The sequence below is a fragment of the Molothrus ater genome, chromosome 4, assembly GCF_012460135.2.
Source record: "Molothrus ater isolate BHLD 08-10-18 breed brown headed cowbird chromosome 4, BPBGC_Mater_1.1, whole genome shotgun sequence".
In the NCBI taxonomy this organism is placed as follows: Eukaryota; Metazoa; Chordata; class Aves; order Passeriformes; family Icteridae; genus Molothrus; species Molothrus ater.
In genome coordinates, this window is record NC_050481.2 from 11,621,982 (window position 1) to 11,644,097 (window position 22,116).

At 45.4% G+C, this 22,116-nt stretch overlaps 1 protein-coding gene across 35 annotated transcripts in view; it reads left to right on the plus strand.

Annotated features, from left to right (window-relative positions):
* The window catches only part of ANK2 (ankyrin 2), a 277,320-nt gene that overhangs the window by 108,801 nt on the left and 146,403 nt on the right, over positions 1-22,116 (plus strand). For 6 of the 35 annotated variants that reach the window (XM_036381898.2, XM_054514504.1, XM_054514501.1 and 3 more), the window contains exon 1: positions 18,746-19,107. The exons of 12 other annotated variants lie outside the window; for them this stretch is intronic. In XM_036381898.2, coding sequence (XP_036237791.2) covers positions 18,985-19,107 — 123 coding nt within the window. In that variant the 5' untranslated portion in view covers positions 18,746-18,984. Of the gene's footprint in view, positions 1-18,726; positions 19,108-22,116 lie in introns of those variants that run through there. 17 more of the 35 variants (XM_036381872.2, XM_054514485.1, XM_054514488.1 and 14 more) reach the window with 6 other exon arrangements.

Here is a 22,116-nt window from a genome sequence, read left to right on the forward strand (position 1 = left end):
GAAGTTCTTTGATCTGGTTCCACACAGGGTGCAAGTCCCCATCCCAAGCACCCACAATTTGCTTCTCCTTGGGCACCAAAAGCCTCACACTCAGATGGGTGTTCTGGCTTAGCTGGGAGTGTCAGACTGGAGGCAGGGGTATGAAACCAATGACATGGGGTTCAGTTCTGAGACGTGCTTGTTTCTCTCTATGTTTGGAAGAGCTGTCAGTTGTGCTGCTGGAGCCTTGGACAGGCAGAAAGAGGTTGTTTACTGTAATGAATGACTTGCTGTTTTTATAAATATTTACCTTTGATATTAGGGAATCAGTATGTTTAATTGTTGCTAGATGGAATAAATAAGTTGAGTGCAATTCAGGCTAAAAGCAGGCATGGTCTCTAGTTATCTGACTTTCCATTATGTTCATTGCAGGGAAATTGGACCAGGTGACCTTTCAAGTCCCATCCAACCCAAACTGTTCTGTGATTCTGTGGTTTTTGTAGGATTTTCTAGAGCTGTTGAGTCCCAAGGGAAGAACCCAGGACCCAGCAGTGAGCTGGGTCCCTAGGTAGGGACATGTATTTTGAGCATCACACAGTCTCTTCTCCACCTCCATGGGACTGACAGCTCAGTACCCTGATGCTGCCTGCTACAAAACATTCCTGTAAATTAGAGGGGTTTATCTGTTAACTAGATAAATTAACTGAAGTGATCCCACACCTGTTGCTAGAGATACAATACAAAATCTGTGTGGAATACTGTTATTAAAAGAGATGTCTATGTTTCAAAAACAGCTCTGGGTGGTCCCTTCAAAAAGTGTAAGAAGAGTCAGAAGATGCATGCATTTAGTTTTTAATTTTACTTTTCAATACTATATGTGTGCTTCTGAGAAATTAAAAAAATTATTATTGGCTTAAAAAAAAACTTAGCTGACTTTGTGTCCAGTCACACTGCAGAAATCCTGCAGAGACTGAGCAATGATACTTTTGGTAGATCCTGGTCAGCAGTTCCACTGCTGGGCCATGCAGTATATCACAGTTAGAAAAAGTAACTTTTTCTATCATGGTTATCATGATAAAAAGGATTAATTTGATTTCATTTGCAAAATGTGAGGCTTGCTCTTTCTCTCCTGAAGAACTGAGCCACTCTGAGGTCACTGGAGTGCATGTGGGTGTCCTACCATTCATGGTTAAGGTAAATGGGCGTAGGTAATGTGTGTGTTAGGAAACACTTACCATAAGCCAACTCTTCTGGGCAGGTTGTTTATTCCAGGTGAGTGATATGGCTGTGCACAGCCTGTGCTTGACCTGCCTGCTTTGGGACTGGCTTTAATTGAGCTCTCTGAGCTCCCATGTCACTAATTACTGGGAAATAGTTTTCTCCTCACTTTTTGCTGTGATACAAAACTGTCTCTCTTCCCCACGCTCTCCTGGTTTACAAAATGGTGCTCACCCAGAACTCCCCACTTGTGGAGAAAAAACACTTGGTGGTTTTCACTTGGCAAAATATTAGCTTCTTATTTTTCCTTTACAAACAGAATTCCTGCTACCATCAGTGAAAATTATAAGGAGATTCTCCAAAGACTTCTAGGTCAATGGAAGCCTTTCTTTGACTTAGTTGGATTTTAATTTATAAGCATGTAAAAGAGATAAGAAATCCCTAATTATAATTTACTAATGCGTTTTAAGACTCTTGTTACCAGAGGGTTCTGTAGAAATAGAGTTTAATAAGGATGGTAGGGCTGCAAGAACTCATTTTCTTCTGCACTGAGCCCTGGGTCAATTAGAAATAAGCCTACTTATCTCTTGTACTTTACAACAGCCCTGTACACCAACTGTCTTGTTCTTAAAACTCTTTCAAGATGCCACTCTTTGATGGATCTTCATCCATCCCAACATTTGCAGAATTGGGTATTTCAGCCTTGAGTGGGTCCATGACAGGACAAGCAAGCTCCCTGTTAAGAACAGGGGAGGCAACATCCTTCAGAAATTTCTGCATCTCTCTAATGTGTTTTTTCACTCTGATCACAGTGTGATTAATTCAGCAGAGGTTTTAAGTCAATATGAATACTGATGCCTGTGTGTGTATAGACAGACAAAGTGGCTTCTACGAGTAAAGAAACAAAACAATTTACCCAATATTTAAGACAAGAGAATCCAGACTACAACAAAAGTCTAAATCAGTATATAGTATCCAGGAGGGTTTCCAGGAATTACATGCCTTTTGTTAGGGGGGAAAAATAAAAAAATGTTGTGTTGTTATTCAGTATCAATGTAGCAATTTGTTTTATGGTGTTTCAATAGCTCAGGCTCAGGTAGCTCAGGCTGCTGGTGAGAAAGTGGGCAAAGCCAAGGGAGAGAAGAAATGTAGCCAGTTTATTGTACTGTATAGATGTTGCAGTAGGTACTGTAATGCCTTGGAATGTCTGGATGGAAGGGAAGACCCACTTTGTTCCCCCACTTTGAGAGCAAGGGGAAAAAAGGGTCGTGGGAAATGGAGGTTACTGCTAAAAATTCATCTGCATGATGGTAGGTGTGTGGAACTTTGGTTTTCTATTTTTATCTGTGTGCATTAATACAGTAACATCTGGTGTCAGAGGTTTCTTACTTTTGTAGGCATATTTGTCTGCTCAGGTTGTCAGAGCATTTGGCAAAACCACAGAGAATGTAGTACTCTACACATTTTTACAGAATTTCAATATGTTTTGCTTGAAGAAAAATAGAAAATCAGCAGATGAGCCAGAAATACCCTGCAAGAGTCTACTCCCTCTCGTCTTCTGGACTGCTGTGTTTACTCCTTATCCTACACTGGTGTTTGTTGCGGGAGGCAGGTTTGCAAAATTTGTAGGTGTGGCACACTGACGTGGGAGAGCGTTTGGTGTGCAGGTCCTTGGAGTTTGGGAATCCTGCGAGCCTCTCTGGCGCATCCCGTGTCAATCCCGCAGCATCGCAGGCTCTGTTGCCATGGGGACCGGGGCTCTCCGCAGTGGCAGTGACGATCCGCCCTAACGCTGCCGTGCGATCGCAGGCAGGGAATGAGCCCCTCCACTGATCCCTGCCGGCCTGGCCGTGCCTTGGGCTCGCAGACTCCTGCCTTTTGTCCTGCCTTTGCTTTGCAGCCGAGCTTTTGGATGGTCTGCAAAACACCAAGAGCTGCTTGGAGACATCTGTCAAAAAGCCAAGGGGAGGGCGAGACAGGGACACCCTGGGGGGAATAGGGCTGGGAGAAGGGCAATGGGGAAATAGTGCTGTGGGGCAAGGGTAAAACACTGAGGAAGAGAGATGGTGAGACTGCTGCCAAAAGGCATAAGGAAATGTCTGTAGGTGACCCTTGAGTCCAGGAGCTGATTTGGAAGGCAGATGCCAAGCTGGCATTACATACAGCTCTTGCTGATGGGAGGTTATTCCCTTTTTGTATGTTTTTTAAACTGTCTTATCTAAGGCACGTTGTGTATTTCACCGTTCCTGGATGCAGCCTGGTGCAGGCACAAATGGTGACACTGCTGATACTGGCTGGTGACACAATAGTACAACAGTACAACAACATTTCTGAGCATCCAGACATTCCCAAGAGTAAGTCTGAGGACAGTTGTGCATAAAGATGAAGAAGTGCCAGAAATAAGGGTGTGTTCTCATGCAGACCTCTGGTGGTGATGCTGTGCTCTATTTTTCCATGACAAATATGATTTTTACAGGGCACAGCTAGACCTGAGTTACATGTGAGTTTAATCAGCAGGGAAGGATGGTGTTCTTGTTGGGCTGGTTTGGAAATGGGATGTCCAGGATGTGGGATCATGAGGAACAGAGCAAAACTGGACATTTAGGCAACTGAGCACTGCCCTGGAGTTGTGGATTCTGACTCAGTTCTCCTCAGAGGTCCTGTACTGCTGCTCACATCAAAAACTTGGCTTATCAAGGACAGCCAGCAGTTATGTGTTCCCTCCAATCACAGCTTGGCTTGTGATTCATGGTCTACCTGGACAAATTCTGAGCATCCATTGTGGCAAATGAAGCCCATAGAATTGTCAATTTTGCAGTACAAATGCTGCATGTAATGAATGTATTGCAGAAAATTATGTTCAAAGTGTTTCTGGTTGGTGCAGACAAAATCAGAGGGTATATTTGGCCTTGTAAATTGAAGATGAAGTGCCTTTCATGTCCCAAAGCTGTGCTTGAAAATAAATGTATTAGTAGTTGTTACAGATATACATATATATATATATAAAACAGGGAGAACTACAGAAAGATCTATAAGGGAATTAATAATTTAATCATCAGAAATCAGGTTTACCATGCTGAATGAAAGCCATTCTGCCCCCCATTGGGCATCAAGGAGAAAATAACTGCTCAAAGCTGTTTTTTAAGTGTGTGCTGCCTGGGCCTGCTCACTGAAGGGGGCAGAGGTCACATGAATATGTAGTGAGTGATCCTTAATTACAGACTATCTCACAGGACACGTGTAATGTGGCTGAATAAAGATTATGGTCTTAATTAGGAATTTTCTAGGTTTTGAGTGCTTGTCTTTGCAATCAAAATGTTCTTACACTGTGCACTGTTTTATGCACATGTATGCATGCCATGATTGTAAAAGTGTGAGTCTTCTTAGTGCCTGTATTAATCCATAAGAAATTGTTATTAATAACAAGCTGTTCTAGCAATACCCTTTGCAGTGAAGAGGTGCATGTGTTCTTTGGATCTGATATTCACCAAGATTTTTTGTGGTGCAGTTGACTTCCTGCACTTGCTGGAAAGCTCCCAAGAAGGAACAGCCAAGAGCAACTTGAGGGGTCTCGCCAAGGAGCCTCGTAGCTCCTCATGGCATCATTTTGCACAGTGAGCACTGAGTGTTCAGCTGCCAGAACACAGGGGTTAATTTCCTATTTGAGCCTGTCCTGATGAGGGGATTGTCGGAGCTCAGTGCATCCCTCTGGGTGTCCATAGTTGCCGGGACCCCTGCCGGGGGGCTCGGAGACCCTGGCATGCAACCCAGAACACCTGTGGGTTTGATTATGACCCATGGAGCAAGTTGCCAGCTTTTTATGAAGACCTGAAAGCCACAGAAGTTTAAGTACTGTAATAATAAAATTGTCACTGGGTGAAAAAGTAGATTTTGGGGATTTTTAGAATAGGAGTTTTGGGGACAAGATGGAGGGACTTGGGCGTGTCCAGCCCTTCTTTCTGTCTGCCTCCATCTTCTGCTGTGATGCTGGCACTTTGGGGTTGGTTTAGAATAGAAGTTCACTGTCTAAGATAGGTGATAGGTATTGGAAAGTCATTGTAAACATGTTATATGTAGTTCATAGTATAAAGAGCCAGCACTGCCCCAAGGGCGGTCGGAGTGCCGCTGGCTGTCCTGCTGAGCAGACCTCGGCTGGACAGGAGAAAATTTTTATAGATAAGATATAATAAACAACTCTGAGGCTGAAAACTGAAGAATTCTGACTCATTCTTTGGACATGCGGGATGAAACAGAGACTTTTCACGTATCTTGGGGCTGCAATAACTGGCAAACTCCCAAGAGGAGATCAGAGAAGATAAATGGTGCTAGGTGTGCCTCTGTGCTCCTCAAAAGGACAAGGATTTCGTGTTGTTTCTCATCTGATAGCATCTTCTTGCACAGCCTCCTCACTCTTCTCCTAGGCTACAGCTGCATCTTCCCCCACATGTCTCACTTTGAGTGCATTTCTGTGTGGTGCAAGGTTAAGTACCTATCTCACAATTTAGGATGTTGTGGGAGGTGAGACCACACGTAGAATCCTGCCAAACACATTTTTGCAGAAACTTCTTTTCCCAGCATAGGAACAGGTTAAAACAGCAAGAGTGAATCAATCTGGGAGAAGAAATAACAGGACAAAATAGGAATAATTAGGTTTCTTGTACTCTCCTGTACAAACTGGCAGCTGAAGTCACCATTCCTGCACACACATGCAGTTTGATATGTGATTAGTTTAGCAATAGTCCCCTTACACATGACTGCACACCAGCAACTACTCTGAGATTGTACAGAGCAAAAGCCAGCAGGAGACTTTGAAAAGGTTACTTCTCTGTCCTTGCTGGGTACAGTTTTCTCTCTGCCTCTGGGGGATGATGAGGTTGTGGAAAACACTGTTCTCCAAGGCACCTGTGTTTATGGCAAAAACCAACTTGTTTTGCATTTGAAAGATTTGTCCTTCCTGTGTGTCAAAAGGGATCGCTAAATCCCAAAGGCATTTCTGCTGAGGGCTGGTGCGAAATCCTGTGTTGTTCTCTCTCATGGGGAAACTCTCTGTGTACTGTGTGCAGTTACACCATAGATTGTATGATGTAACCTCCTCCAAGTGTTGAACCACACCAGAGCAGCAACTTTGGAGAAATTAGAAAGGTATCATGGTGCAAAAAGCAGGAAGCACTGTGCTCTGTCCTGTGTACTGCAGAGAGCAGTGGAAGCAGAGAGGTTCATCTTAAATGCAATGTAAAATCACATATGTCAGGGTCATAGGATCTGTTCATGTCTGTGAGCACCTCTCACACTGCAATTAACACTTTAAGGTCACTGTAAGGGATGGCTTTGCTGCTGTTTCTGGTTGTTGCAGTGGGAAGTGTTTAGACAGGAAAAGCACCTGGGGAGCCCTGGGTGGCTGCTGCCAGGCAGAGAGGACTCCGGGCAGTAGGCAGGAAGAACAGCACCACCATTCTACCAGGGGGTCAGGGCATTGCCTGCAGATTTTCCTTAAAATTAGTGTGTTAAAATACCCTGGGTATCATTGTAGAATCATGGAATAGTTTTGGTTTGGAAGGGACTTTGAAAGGCCTCTGTGTTCAAACCCCCTGACATGAGTAGGGATGTTGTCAACTACATCAGGTTCATCATCAGGTCTCCTTAGTTTTACAGTAGTATTTCTTTAAGGAGGCACTCAGGATGGTTTGCTGTTCTGTTTTCCTCTTCCTGCTTGCTCCAAAGTGGCAGAACACAAACTGGTGGCACCTGTCTGCCAGGGTTATGGTAAGAGGAGAATGGGATCAGTGATTGTAGCAGAGTTTGAGGACAGCAGAATTGCCATTTCACTGCTCTGGAAGAGATAAAATATGGATGTCACCCTTCCCAAGAGAAGCTTAAAATTAGTGGAAAGTAGTTTATTCTTTATTTCAAGCAGTAAAAACCAGTTGCCCAGTGGACAGCTTTTTATTCTTCTCAACTGCGTTGAAGTATTAAACAGTATTGCCTGTGTCAGAGCCTGAGAACACAGCTCAAGGCAGAGTGAAGTGCTGGCACCCGGAGATCAGACACCTGCTTTTCCTTAGACCGGCAGAGCCGGGGCGGCTGGGGACAGACGGGGCTGGAGTGCCACCGTGTGGTGCTCAGCACCAGCGTTGCCAATACACTCGGGGAAAACATTATTTATTGGTTGGGAAAAAAAACCCAAGTATTAAGGAAACCTTTCCTTTCCCCCTCCTTGGCTCTTTCACTCCTGGCTCCTCTGCACTCCTGCAGCAGTGCAGGGGATGCTGAGCTGTTACAGTGTTAGTGGTTCCTCTCTGCCACACCTTCCCTCTCCTCAGATGTTGAATTAAAGACTGATTGTTGTTAAGAAAGCCCTCTGCTGTGTATCCTTGTGTCCTCAAGGAGGAGAAAGGACGCCTAAAGGAGGGGAAGGGACTTGCAAATCCTGTCTGCTGGCTGATTGCAATTACAGAGGGGTGAATCCTAGGGATTGTGTTGTTCTACTTAGGATTTTGAAAAGTTTGCAAATGTTTCCCTTCAGTATGGAAATGATGTCTCAGGATATCTCTGCAATGTGGAATGGTGGACAATGCAGTGACCTTGAAGCCAGCACCAACAAAGACCAGATAAGCATGAGAGCACAAGGCTACAACTGAACCCAGCTGAAAGATGAGGCACAAAGTGCTGAGGTGCCTTTGCTGCTTTTACACCTGACCAGTGAGCTCTGCCAGTGGGATGTGTTGGCTGACTCAGTGCTCTGGGAGTCTGCTCCATTGCACAGTGTCAAATCTCTGTCAAAAGACTGGTGGTTGGGGCTTTACTTGGAGATTTTGGATTCAGAGAGGTTTCTGAGGTCCCAGATGAATATATTAGTGCTTGACTAGGCTGTTCCTTCTGTTTTTGGAAGCTGTTCTACTTTACATAAATAAGTGTTTTAATTGGGCCATTAATTCATTGAGGTGATAGGACACCTGGGATTTTAAATCTAGGTTTCTCACATCCCTAGCAATGTGTTAAATGTTAGCTAGTGTTTGTCTGTGTTATCTCTCACTACAAAGTCCGGCTTCTGCCTTTTCCATACAGGCCAGTTAACTCCTATGGTGAAAACCCATTGTGTGAATTGTGCCAGCAACTTGTCTTGAAAAAATCCTCTGTCTTGAAAGGAGTTCTCAGTCTGGCAGCTCTGTGAGCCAGGAGGGAGGATCACCTCTATTACACACTCCGCTCACAAGTGCATGAAGAGGGCAGAGTAGAATTAAAATGCTGCTGTAATCCGGTGCTGGCTGTTGTGGAGATAGAAGCTTGTTTTGCTCTTTGCAAGAGCTTGAGGATGATAAACTGAGGGAAAGCCAGGGATGAAGTATGTCTTTGGTCTAGATCGAGATGTTGACGGTTCTTTTTGTCTGTCTTTTTAATATTAAGTCTCCACTTGCTGCCTTTATCCCTTCCCAATGAAGAGCTCAGCCTTAACCCATGTGAATGAATCATCTGCCCTTTTGCCACATATGTACAAATGATATGTCCAGCTCAGATCTGGACCTCTGGCAGCTGAGGGCCAGCTTTGTGCAGAAGTATTTCCAGCCCATGTCCACCTCAGTACGCAATCAATTTAGCCCCAGTCAGGCAGATGTCTGATTTCCAAGTGAGAGCATCTCTTTTGTGACTTCCAGAGTAAGGACAAGGAAATGGGTAAATTGCCAGAGTCTTTATTCATCATTTTCAGTGCTGTTGTCTTGGTGAAATGTGAAGTCACTAAGTGTTGTAGGAATAGTGAAGTGATGAACACAGCTGAGTTCCAGCAAGGCTCCCAATTACATCTGGCCTGTCAGATTACAGCGTGCTTTTGCAAGGAGGTGTTTTTGGTAATGTTCTCTGCAGTGCATTTTCATGTCTTCATAATAGTAAGAGGTTGTTTGGGAAAGTGGTTCAGACAGCTCCCTTTTTGTAAGGTCTTTGTTCCCAAGGCTCCTGAGAAGTCACTGAGTGTTTCTCAGAAATTGTTCTTGTTAGAAAGATACTACTTTTCAAAAGTGAAGGCGATTAATCTCGACAGAGTGCTGCCTCTGTTCTGTGAATTGGGAGCCATTCCTGTTAGTTGTTTGAAAAGACATATTTTTCATCCTCATCTTCCCCAGGAAGGAATGGAAATGGAAGGTACTTGAGGAATAGGTTCATGATAATATATACTTTGTGTGAGATGTATCTGCTGATTCTGGGTAGTGCTTTATTTCACACAACTGAAGGTGTACTGGTATGGACAAGCTCTTAAACCTGATGAGTTCACAATGAAAGAAAATGCTGTGCATCAAATACATATTTCTATGTGTGTGTCTTTGAGGAGTTTTTCAGTCTATGGTGCCATAAACACAGGCCTGGAAGCCAAAACCTAAAAATTATACTACAGTATTACTTTTAAGAAGGACAAGGAAAAAGCCAGTATTTGAAAGTGAGATTTGCATTGCACTTTTAAATCATAGAAGGATAACAAGTTACATCCTCTGTGATTTCTGAGGAATCTGTGTATTTAGCTGACTCAAAAATTCCTTTTAAAATTTGTACAACTTAGGAAAGTTATTTGTAATAGGTTATGAAATGCTTTGAAAAGGTCACCTGGCAGGTGCTTGCTGAAGAAGGTAAACAATGGCTCAGAGAACAACAGAAGCTCAGGAAGGAGGCAGGGCCCTTCAGCAGTGCCCTGTACCCTGGTCAGAGGCCCAGGTGTCTTGGTGGGTTTGCTTTGAGATCTGGCTTTCTGGCTTTTGTCTGTCATGCAGGGAAAAATGTCTTCATTTCTGCTGCCTTGGGTATTTGGGTCTTCTCAGGTGTTTCCTCTAGAAATTCCCCTGTAGACTGTTTGTTTGGACTTCACAGAAGTACCAAGAATTTCACAGTGGTTCTGCTACAGGGAGTGTCTTGTTTTGTCTCACCCTAAACCAGGGCTGTGTTTCAGCTATCCCAAAACTTTGTGTTTGGGCTGCTTTGAAGCTGAAATAGCTGTCACAGGGCGTGTCAGAATCGTGGCCAGCAGGTCAAGGCAGGTGGCTGTTCCCCTCTGCTCCCCTCCTGTGAGACCCCAGCTGGATCATCCTGAGGGGCCTGGCACAGGAGAGACTTGGATTTGTTGGGGCAGGCACAGAGGAGGCCATGAAGATGCTCAGTGATGGAGCAGCGCTGCTCTGGCGCCAGGCTGGGAGACTTGGGGGTGTTCAGCCCAAAGGGGCTACAGGACAGCTGAAGAGGGGCATGCAGGGCTACAATAACTGGGAAAAGGGTGGTTTTTTGGAGTGAATATCCAGGGGAAATTCTTCCTTGTGAGGGTGCTGAGGTGCTGGCACGGGGTGCCCAGAGAAGCTGTGGCTGCCCTATCCCTGGAAGTGTCCAAGACTAGGTTGGACGGGGCTAGTGGAAGGGACTGGGGTAGTGGAAGGCGTCCCTGCCCATGGCAGGGCATGGGGTTGGATCAGCTTTAAGGTGCCTCCGACACAAATCGCTCTGTAGCTGTACGAAGTGTGAATCCAAGGCTGCTTTAGCTTTGCTTGGCCAGGAGAGGGCGATCGCTTGCCATCCATTCCTCGGGCACTCCTGGTGGGAAGCACAACGCGGATGTGCTTCCCGTGCCTCCATGTTTCCAGCAGAAACCAGCCTGTGCCGCAGGAAACGTATCTGCCTTGCTTAGATTTACAAATCTGACTTTTCAGTGGCTGCAGGGGGGACCAGGATGGGTCCCTAGCGGCTCCTGACCCCTCGGCTCTGCGCTCCTGGTGCTTCCCTCCGCTCCTGGTGAATCCCCGCCCCAGGCGCTCTCCAGGGTGCTGGGCTCTCTCCAGGGTGCTACACGAAAGGCCGGAGGGGGGCACACAGCGCTCGGCCTTGGGATTCACTCTGTAGCAAATTCCATTCGTTCTTTTACTGTCCTTTCCAAAGAAATGCCTGCTAAAGGCGGCGTTTGGCTGCGTATATGGAATTCAGTATTCCATAGGCAATAATGCTGTGTCTGTACTGGTTTGGTCACACACTGGGACTACTGAAGTTATTTGGTGGGGGAAGAGACTCCAAAAGTAAAGGAATCTCACCCTATTTCCTTGGTGAGGCAAAGGTGGAAACCATCTGGCTTAGAAAAAATGTTCTATGCGTTACTGTGTTTACTATGGCTGATACTTGGGGTGTGTTTTAGATAGTGTCTGGGAGCTTTAGAGAATCCTTAGTGCAAAATGTTATCCTCTGGTTTTATAAACAACTAGCAGACAGGTCTTCTCTTGTTAGAAACAGTGAGGAAATCCATGTCTGTATATACTAAATAATAATTGTGTAAGTAACAATCAGTCAAGCTTTTGATTTGGTCACTGTGGGCAGGTAACCTTTGAATTCGAGGCAGGCAGAGCCCGTTGTAACATGAACTTATGTTGCCTGGTCCAACACTGAAGTGCAGGCACACTACTACACATAACAGCAAGGTTGCTTTAGCAGATTATGTGCAGCAGCAAGGTTGCAACTGAAAGGATTTAAAGTGGATGAGATGTGGGTCACACTGGCTTAAGGCTTCCAGTGGCAAACAAGTGAGTTTTCCTGTTACAAGCTCTTGCTGCCCTGGTGTAATTATTTTTTCATATATTTCTAATTGGTAAAATTATATTTATTTACATCATCCTCTTGGCTTTGAGAGAACAGAATTCTGTTTACAGATCAACAGATGTTTCTGTTAACGTCTTTATACTACATCCAGCACTGTAGTTCAGCCACATTATTGTAACAGGATGATTTGTGAATGAACTAAGCTACTTCATCAGGGAGGTCAATTGGGTTAGAATGGGGAGCCCTCCTTTTCACTCCTCAGGTTGGTCATTGGCAATATTCCCTTTGTTTTTGGGAAAACAAGGTAATAGAAACTTTTAAATTACAAGTGGTAGGATTGATCTGTCCGGGACACAAGTGACATATATGCAGATATCTTTCAGCGTGAAACTTGCTTTTTGTGACTCTTTCCCAGATAATTACCTTTAAGCTTGAAACTGTCCTGTATCAGGATGCAGGGTTAGAGAAGGAGCATTCCCTCAGGCTGTTGGAGCACTTGTCTGTGGCACCAGGTGGCACTGGGGGAGCAGCAGGCTGGAAGCAGAGCCCAGCAAGCTCCCCTGCTCTGTGGTGGTGGCTGTGGTGACATTCCAGGTGCTGTGAGTGGAGCAGGCATCAGGCTGGGAAGCTGCTCCTGCAGCAGCTGGGGCCCTACCCCTTTGCAGCAGGTCCAGCCAGGTAACAGCAGGGGTGAGGGAATGCCAGGAGTGAGCCTGGGGAGCACAGTCTGCCCTTTGGGAATCACACCCAGCAGGTCTGAAGAACCTTCACAATGGTCCCTTGGATCCTTTTTGTGTTACCAGCAGCTTCTGCCCTTACAGGGCCAGAACCAAACACAGTAAGCAAAGGTGAAAGCAGGTAGGGCAGGGAGGAAGATGGGAAGATGGGAACATTGCACATTGCAATGTTGGATTAAATGATCAAGGTCCTGTTTCCAAACCCATTGAAATCAATAAAATGTCTGCTGTTGCCCTTAGTGAGCCATTGCAGGAGGCCCTGTTTGACTTAGTTAGAATGTGACATCAATATTTTCAATCAATATGAAAAAAAAAATACAAGCAGAGCAATAGTTGGAGTTAATGCAACTTAAGGATCATTGGAAAACCACAGGATGGGTGTGCTTGCTAGAAATACTATCTGTATTTTGTTTAGGATTCTGATGAAACAAATGTGCTTCTTGAATTGCCAACTCGGATTGGCACTTGCCGGTGGGATACCCGCTTGCAGGTGGGATACCTCTACCTCATAATTCGGGTATTTCTTTAAACCAGAGACATCGGTCTCTGCAGGGCCTTTCTACATCATTTTCTTGGTGTTAGGGAAGTTGTTGGTGTATGCAAAGCCTTTCTTTGCCGTGGCACAACTGGGGCAGCAACAAAGGCTGACTGTAAGGATTTTCATGATTCTATAATGGGAATTGTCTTATCTTGGCTCCTTGCTGGTCTGTAGGTACTCACCTGTGGCAGTTGTACTTTGGATAATTAGTTGAGCAGCAGAACTTGGCCTTCATATGTTGTGGGTGATGGAAATTCAGGAAGGTTCAGCAAGAGGCTGCACAAGTTCCTGGAAAACAGCTGGTGAGGATGGCTGTGTAACTAGAAATGCCTGGCACAGATGCCCAGCAGTCTGAAACAACCAGAACCTGCTGGAGTATTTGAAATTATCATCCATGTTTGTCCTTTTCTACTCTTTGTTAGGTACCCAATTTTGACCACTGTTGGAGCCAGAAGTCTTTGGTCTCATCCCACAGTGACTGCTCTTATTTTACTAGGAACATATTATCTCATTTTCTTTGTCCATGATATAGGAAAAATAATTTTATAAGAGCAGATGACCATTTTCAGTAACTCTCCCAAGATGAAGGTAGCTAAGCAGTGTCTCTTTTTCTCCCCTGGGTTAATTATTAGTTGCATTTAATGTTTGTCACTATTGAACTGAAGGCCTTCAAGACAGAAACCTGCTCTCTGTGTGTGGGTGGTATTTGAAATGTTTCTGTATCATCACCATATTCTTGGTGATGACCACTAAAGGTGGTGGCAGTGCTGTGATCTATATTCTGGTGGTCTGAGAAAAAAGAAGGGAAAGATGTTAAAACTGATCTGATTTAGGTCCATTCCTACCTCAACTTGCCTCTTTTCATTTCTTTGGTATTGCTTGCTTTTCAATTAATAAAATAGATATACTCAAGGTACAGAACAAGTCAGGACACAGTTTTATATATCACCTTCTCTGTTCTAGTTCAGTGTCACTAATTTCCAGCACAGAACTTTGAGAAGACCACATTGATTTTGCATATCGAGTAAAATAAGAATGAGAGAATGTAGAGCTTTTTTTTTAAACCTTAGTATATTTTCTCTCAGGAAATATAAAATGGAACCTATACAGCATGGATATGTGCTTGCTAACTTACTTCCAGTGTTATTGTATCTTTAGAACTACATACCTATAGGATAACTAGTATGTGACTAGTAACTAAGGGTGTGGGTTAAACAGTGAGTGATACAGGAGGCAATTTATAACTGTAGCCTGTGCTTCCATAGTTAGCTTTGTGCTTTTACTTTCTGCAAGGATTACTTTGCTGCTTTTCTAGGAATACATAGTCCTGTAGGCACTGAAATGGCTGGGTATGCTAATACACACAATCCCTAGGAATACTTTTAAATGGTTGACTTAAGTACTTTGTTACTCTGCCCTGGAATTTCCAAGTTGTTTTGTGCCTATAAAAACAATTCCATCACCTCCTTCAGCATCCCTCAAGAGGTGATGTGGAGAGAAGAGCTTCCTGAGCAGAGTGGAAAGGCTGTCCACCCCTGCCATTTAGCTTGGCTGGAATAGCAGCAGAGGGAAGGTCTTTACCTGTGCTTGTGGGTGGACATGAGCTAATTCAGTGAGCCAGGGCTCTCTGGTTTCCAGGCCACTCAGAGCTGTGTGCCCACCTCCAAGCCTGGCCTAACCTGTCCTGCCTCTCAGCAAGGAGCAGAAGTTTAAATAGGTGCACAATTCGTAGGGACAGGGATGATGGTTGTTGCAGATTTTGTGAAATACCTCGTGCATGCACCTGCGCAGTATTGTGTACAACTTAGACAGGGCATTGCTTTGGAGGGAGCCTAATTCCCTTAGGGAATTGTAACCTGCCTTGTCCAAATGGGATTTCCATGACAGTAGACAAAATACTGAGTTGTCCAGTTTTCATCCTGGCCAACTATTGCCTAGGACAGCCTTTTCCCATTTCTAGCTGTTTGAAACTGGTTTTGATTTCCAGGCAGTTTCCTGTATATTCTAGAGCTTAGAACTGGAAACAACAGTCTCCATTCTGGCTATGAAGCTTTTCCCACTCCATCAATGCCTCCCTTTTTTTCTGCATGTTTGGGAACAACTTTGAGTCACACTTCCTCAGCATGGCTCCTAGGCTGGGTTTTAACTTTGTTTTTGCACTACCCACATGATTTATGTAGAGAGAAGCTCATTTTTGTGAACTGGACCCCTGACAGTGGATATGCTTCAGGGGAGAGAATCACTTGTGTACATCCTCTCTTTTTGTACTGAATTAGTGCTGGGTTTCACCCACTAGGTTTTTATAGACTGCAAATACTGATTTGCTCAGCAAATCCAGTCTGTCTGCCTGCAAGCTGGTAGGTGAAGCCTAGTGCTGGTCACAGCTGTGGCCATTGCAGCCCTGCAGTGCCAGCCCTGAGAGTCTCAGCTGGTAGGGCAGGCCAGAGAACAGAACCTGGGAACTGTGAAATCAGCATATCAGGAAGCTGATGCTTCATGCCAGCTTGGGAACAGGCAGACAGGAGCTGGAACTCCAGTGAAGCATCCCCATCTTGGTATCTCAAGATGGGGGAGGTCTCTGGGTATCTCAAGATGGGGGAGATCTCTTGGTGAGGTTCATCACTTGGAGGCTGTGCCCAGATAACACGGGGCTCTGGACATGCTGAAGCCTTATGGGCTTTGTTATCCCAAATGGGAATTCATTGAATCTCATGAGTTCTGTATTTCTACATCCTGAGCTGAGGATGACACATGCATTTCAGAGAAAACCCACCCTTTTTCTGGAACTGTGTTCTTCTGTTATTGTGCATCTGCCCACTCTCCCACTCCCCTCCTACACATGGTTTGTGACAGCATCACTGTATGTTCTGCTCTTCTCATGTAGCACCTCCACAATACGTTTTCTATGTTTAGGGGAAATTGCTCAGTCTCCATTTTTACTTGAAAATGTAATCTTCAGACTGATGTCTGTAGAAGAATTTGTTTTTGTTAGGATCTCTATACATAATGCGATGATAAGCCTGTTCCTTCTTCTTTTTTTTTTTTTTCTTTTTTAAGGAAAATATGTCTAAGAATATTTCTTTCCTGCAGGGACATAAGCTGTGTCAAATACTGATACTTTATGTTCTTTTCCCCAGACAAGATATACTCTTTCCAAAATAATCTATCAAAAGTAACTTTTTTCTTTCCTTCCATACTTTTATGTCTCTTTGAGGTTAGGGAGGAAATGTTTGTGGTACATAGTAGTGAACTCATAGAGCTGGCCTGAAGTTCTTCTTTGCCAGTAATCCTAAAAGAATATTTGCTATTTTATTTCATTTTACTTGGCACCAGTTGTTCAGTTCCAGTGTCTGATGTTTTTCTCTTGTGTGGCCTGGGTTGGAAGGTGCATCAAGTCCTTGGTTAACTTGTAAGCAAGTTTCCTGAAAGAATAATAATTTGATACTGAGGTGATGAGCCTGTGTGTATCAATCATCAAAAGATGACAAATTGTTTGATAATAATGACTGTCATATACCCTCCTGTGTATCAAAAACTACTGTGTGGACTATGTTGCAGGATTTAAGCTTTTAGTGGTTTAGACACCTTGAACCATGGTCTGGGGAAATCCTAATCTGGGGTTTTTAAGTGTGGTGGCTTGTGATTTGGTCTTATTTTCAATCTTGTTGTTTAAGATCCCAAAGAGGTTGGAAAGATATCAGGAAAGTTCAGTTCTACACTACCAGCTGTTAGTTTCGGGTTTACAAGCGATGGTACCTCTGAGGTTCATACAATGTGAAGAGGACAAGGCATGCCAGAGTCCTATCAGGGATTCCAATCTTCCCCTTTATTCTATTCCTGTGGCTGCCTCCACCTGTTTCACTGTTGTGGTGGCTGTTACTGCAGCCACTTGTGTTTTAGCCATAGCTTTGTGTAGCCTAGTTTTCCACAAATGGAACAACTGGGAGAAAGTCAGCCTGTACAAAGAGAGGAGCCAGAAAAAGCTTGGCTGACACTTCCTGCCCTGCTGCTTCCCATGCCTCCTTCCACTAGGGAAATGTGTTTTGGATTGAATGCACAGATCACTGGCTCAAATGCAAAATAGATCCCTGTTTTAAAGATGCTTTTATAATGCTTTGTAGTTTTCACACGTAATCCTTTGTGAAAATTTGGTCCATGATATTTTCAAAGTGAAACCTTATAGTAACCATAGAACTCATCAATGAGAATTAGTTCCATGGTGACAATCAGTGGTCCTGCTTCACATGAACTGGGGACCACCAAGTTCTGTGGGGTAGTAGGGCAGTGTGAGGGGGGAATTCAGGCTGATCTATGAGCTGCTGTCACATGAAGAGCTCTCAGGATGTCTGTCACTTGTGGTGGGGCTGTGTTACAGAGGAATTCATGGTGCATGGCTCTAGGGACCATTCAGTACAATTCCCTTAAGTCAGGGGATGTATTGCAGGGGGGAGCTTGACTCAGGGAATTGTTTCTTTGGTTTGGTGGGGTTTATTGCTGGTGTCAATGAGCTGCTGCATCCCTGTGGCTCTGGGGTAGTGACTAAGCCAGGGATGCAGACGGCTCTGCTGCATTGGGGAGTCCCATCCTGCCTTTCCCTCAGCACCTGCCTGAAGAGGCTGGAGCAGTGGTGCTGGAGGGAGTGGAATGGGATCAGTTGTCTGCTAGCAACCAATGCAAAGCCTCTTTTGATCTACCCGGGGCCTGTTTTGATGAATAAAAGCTTGATGCTGATAGTGATAAGAGTTACCGGAGCAGGCGGGAGCAGAACTTTGATGTGCTGGTTTAGCAGGGCGTTAAGCAATGAGGAAATGACAGACCCATCTGTCTTGGATATTAGTGCCAGTAATTAGTGTTCCGTACCTGAATGATATTTGGGTAATGGGAGTGACTAAGTAGAGACATATTGTCATTGTCTCTCTTGGTCGCTGTTGGTCTGCAGGTACAAGCACTGTCCATCTTCAAGGTAGGCCTTCAGAGGCTGTTTTAGGAAGTGCCTGAGATCGGCTTTTGGGGTTGAAAAACAACAAGCAGCACCCCTGGTGGTATTATTTTTCTTTTGGTGGGGTTGAGCCGAGCGGGGCAGGCTGAGCCCAGATTATGCTGCGTGCTCTGTGCTGTCCCTCCTCGCTGCTGAATGCAGCTCTCTTGATGCAGCCTCACGTGGCTGCAGAGAGGCACAATGAGGACTTGAACACTGCCAGCCCTTTCCAGGCGTCTCTCTCACTGGCTGCAGGTGAGCCTGGGCTCTCCCAGCCCCGCGCATTTTCCTCCCGGCTTCCTACGGACCGCCTCGGCAGTGAGGGAGGATCGTGAGGAGGAGGAGGGGAGCAGCAAGGCGTGTGCCGGGCTCCGGCACAGCCGGTGGCAGCAGCAGCAGCAAGTCAGTAAGTCAGACTGCACCATTTTCTTCTCACCCTGCGTGAAGGCGATGTGAGAAGCTGACGGGAGCTGCCCCCTCCCCCTCTCGCTGGGGATGCTGAAGTGGAGCCCTCCTCCCAGACAGAAGACGCAGTCTCTCTGGAGGAATCCCAAAAGACCTTCCCAGTTTGGTGATGTGTGTTTAAAGGCCGATTTTTCTTTTCCTTTTTTTTCCCCCTCCCTGTTTTTTTTTTTTTTTCCTCCCTTCCCAGCTGAGTCTGAAGCCCGCCTTCTCTTGCAGGCACCGCCAAGCTGAAGGGCTTGCAGCCTGCTAGGAGGGATTTTCTGGCTGCTCGCGTGTGTGTGGCTGCGGGCACTTTGGCACCCTGCGTGCTGGCCACGGCTCTGCTGCTCCCCAGCCATGGGTGCTGCAGGGGCTGGGGCAGAGCCGTGACCTTTCCTGGGCTGCCCGAGGAGGAAGAGTGGATTACGCCGTGAACTTGTGGCTCGCAGCCAGTGTCCTTGCGGAAAAAATAAATCACCTGGAAAGCCGCGTGTGCTGGGGACAGCTTCCTTGGGGCTGGGCTTCTCCTCGCCAAAATGGCTCATGCGGCCGCTTCCATTAAAAAAGTTCGGGAGTCTGAAATCGAAGAGAGGGAGAGAAACCTTGAGAAGGAAAGGAAAAGGCAGCGGAAAATCTCTAGGGCTGATCGGAAACGCAAGGTATGAGGGGGAAACCAGCCCCCTTCTCCCTTTCCCCCCCGCCCTTCCTCTGTCTGTGCAGCACTTGACAGGTGTTTGCTGCCATGTGCAATGCTCTCCCCTTCGTTTTCCAGACCTTCCCCATCACATTTCCCTTTTGCATCCCTTCCCATCCCCTCAGAGCCCTGCTGTGGTCTTAGCCCATCTGCAGTGAGATTAAAGTGCTGCCAGCCATGGCAGCCCACAGCCATGCAGGGAACATGCACATAAAGATGGCATGCTGGTATCTCCACTTTCCCTTCATCCCAGAAGGCCTGGAGCTCTCTGCCATCGTTCTCAGCCAGGTGCTCCAAGCCCCTGGCTGATCTGGAGAAGTTGTCAAGGCAGGGAGGTGGCTGTGCTTGTGCTTTGCAGTGCCAAGGTGCATTTCTCTACTTCACAACAGCATTTCTCCCCCATTTCCCATTTTTAGTTCCGCTTCCCACCTCCTCAGCAGTGCTCAGTGCTCTGTGTAGGACCCGCCTTGGGGTGCTGGGAGCATCAGCTGAGCTATGTTGCAGTTTTTGGATGTCACAAAAGGGATTCTGGGCTTGCCGCTGTGATTCAGTGTATTTACATTGCACATTGCAGGTATATTTGTCTAGGCAGGGCCTGGCACACAAGTCTGCAATCTGACAGGTTTGCCTCTGTTACTGATGGCAATTTCTACTTTTCTTAAGGTATAGCTCTTTAGATGGTTCTGATTTTTGGGAGGTTTCTCATGTTTTATAATTAATTGTTGTTTTCCTTCTGTGTTAGAGAGAATATCTCTCCTTGTCTCGGGATGAAAAAATAGAGAACAATAAGAAAATCAATAGAGGTGATTTGTTTGCCCAATCACTCTATAGTTTCTAAGTACACAAAAAATACAATAGTGGAGAAAATACTAAAATGAAGGTTCTGTTAATCTCAGCTTTAGGACTGTGATACATGGGGAGTGCCTGTGTTAATGCTTTCTCATTGCTGTTTCTTTCCTTCCATCTCTGGATTCTGTGGCTTGTCATATGCATTAACCCATTCCCTGACACTGTGTTTTTATCCATACTTTGTTAATTTCTCTGGAAGGGAAAATATCAAGAGGCAATTCCCCCCTGCCCCTCTCCCCTTTCTGCTACATTGCATGTAAACACAGATATCTGTGAGAATAAAAGCCTAGAATTCAGCCATGTAATGTTTAAATTTACAGATTCTTTTGGCAGATCTCTAGAATTCAGAAGCCATCTGCTCCCTTGGCATACCTGGGCAGTTTTGAATTTGTTTTGCATTCAGTCTTAAGGTTTTTTTGTATTCTGAACTGCATGGCTTAAATAAAATGACAGAGGCCGTTTGATGCCTTTGGGACCCCTGGCTGTGATCTCCATGACTTTTCAAATGCTCACTTTGAGTTTATTAAGTCACATCCAAATTGTCTTTATAAAAACCAGGAATGTCATTTCTCATGGATGCAGTGTCTGGATGCTGGGCAGGGCTGCTTGGAGCAGATTGTGATTACTCTCCTAATCTCTTAAATGGGGCACTGCAGCATAAGGTAGTTTTTGTGATTACATTTTTTGTTGTGGAATCCTCTGCAAAACAGCCTTTTAAAAAAATGTGCTTAATGTGTAGATGTCCTTGCTAGAAGGGCTTTTTTTCCCCCTGTCTGCCCAGCACCCATCTCAGTTACTTAATTGCAGTGTGCGTTGTTTTTCCCGATTGTCACAAGTCCTATTTCCTCAACGTGTTTGATTGCAATGCCTATTGGACTGCTTTAATTAAAGCTGGATGGAATTAATGCTGCCCCTCCTGCTATCTCTGTTCCCAGAGTGCAGCATATCCCTGGCTGCCAGCAGGCAGGCTCAGGCCGCATCCCTTTTGGTAACTGTGTGTGCTGATGCAGGCTCCTCACCAGATAGCTGGATCCAGGGATCACCAGCAGGCTTTGCTTAGGAAACACAGGGAACACTCCAGTGCTCTGTGCCTTTCCTCCTTTTTAATATTCCACCCCTGCTCCTGACTGCCTTCTACTGCGGCTGTACCTTGCTGTTACATAAACAAGTGCCTGGCTGCACCCTAAACTTGCCTTCAGTCAGATGGTCGGGGGCTGGGTCAGCCTGGGCTTTTCCATCCTGCTGCTGCTGCTGCAGGAGGCACACAGCAGCACAGCCGTGAGTTGTTTATGTCTGTATCTGTACATGCCCATGCTGTGCACAATGCAGGGTGTAGAGCAGAAATGTGGGTTTGTATGCACACCCATCACACATACACATAACAACACAAATAGAGAATATATGCTACATACAGTCTTTTTATTTAATCATCAATTTAAGCGAGGTATGTATCTGTGAGATATTTATGTGTCTGTCACTTTAATTCCTGAAGAGCAATAAATGGTTTTACTGTGAAATGGGATTATCTCCTAGTAGGGGCCCTCCCAGTTCTTGTTGACTTTCTTGGAAAATGGAGGCTAGGAACAAATTAATTGTGCAGGTCTGTGAGAGGCAAAATGCAAATGAATATATTTTTGATTGCTCTCAGTACTTACAGTGTTTCTGCATGGGGGGGAATCTGGTTCCAACTTTGTGATTCGTTTGAAAGGCCTTACACTGCAGTGAGTGGATTTTCTCTACAATGGAGATCCATTTTGTTTGTGGAGGGATCATTGGAGTGGGGGAATGTGTCAGGTGCTGTGGGCTGTCTTTCCCAGTCCTCACTTGGATACGTGCCACGCACCAGTACGTGCTGAGTGCACGAAGCGCTCGTTTGGCCTCATGATAGAAACTTTTCCTGTGTCCCTGGAACATCCTGATTATGCAAAAGAGGATAAATGAAGGGCCATGGCTTTAGCTCTTCCACTCAAGCAGGATGCTGGGCATCTGTTAGTACCATGCCACCCTTCTCCAGGCTCCCAGGGATGCTGCAGGGCGTGGGCTCATTGTTCCTCTGCCTCTTGAGTGTTTTGCCATGTGACCATCACCTGTCTGGGAGCAGCACTGCAAGCTGGCTGCAGCCCTG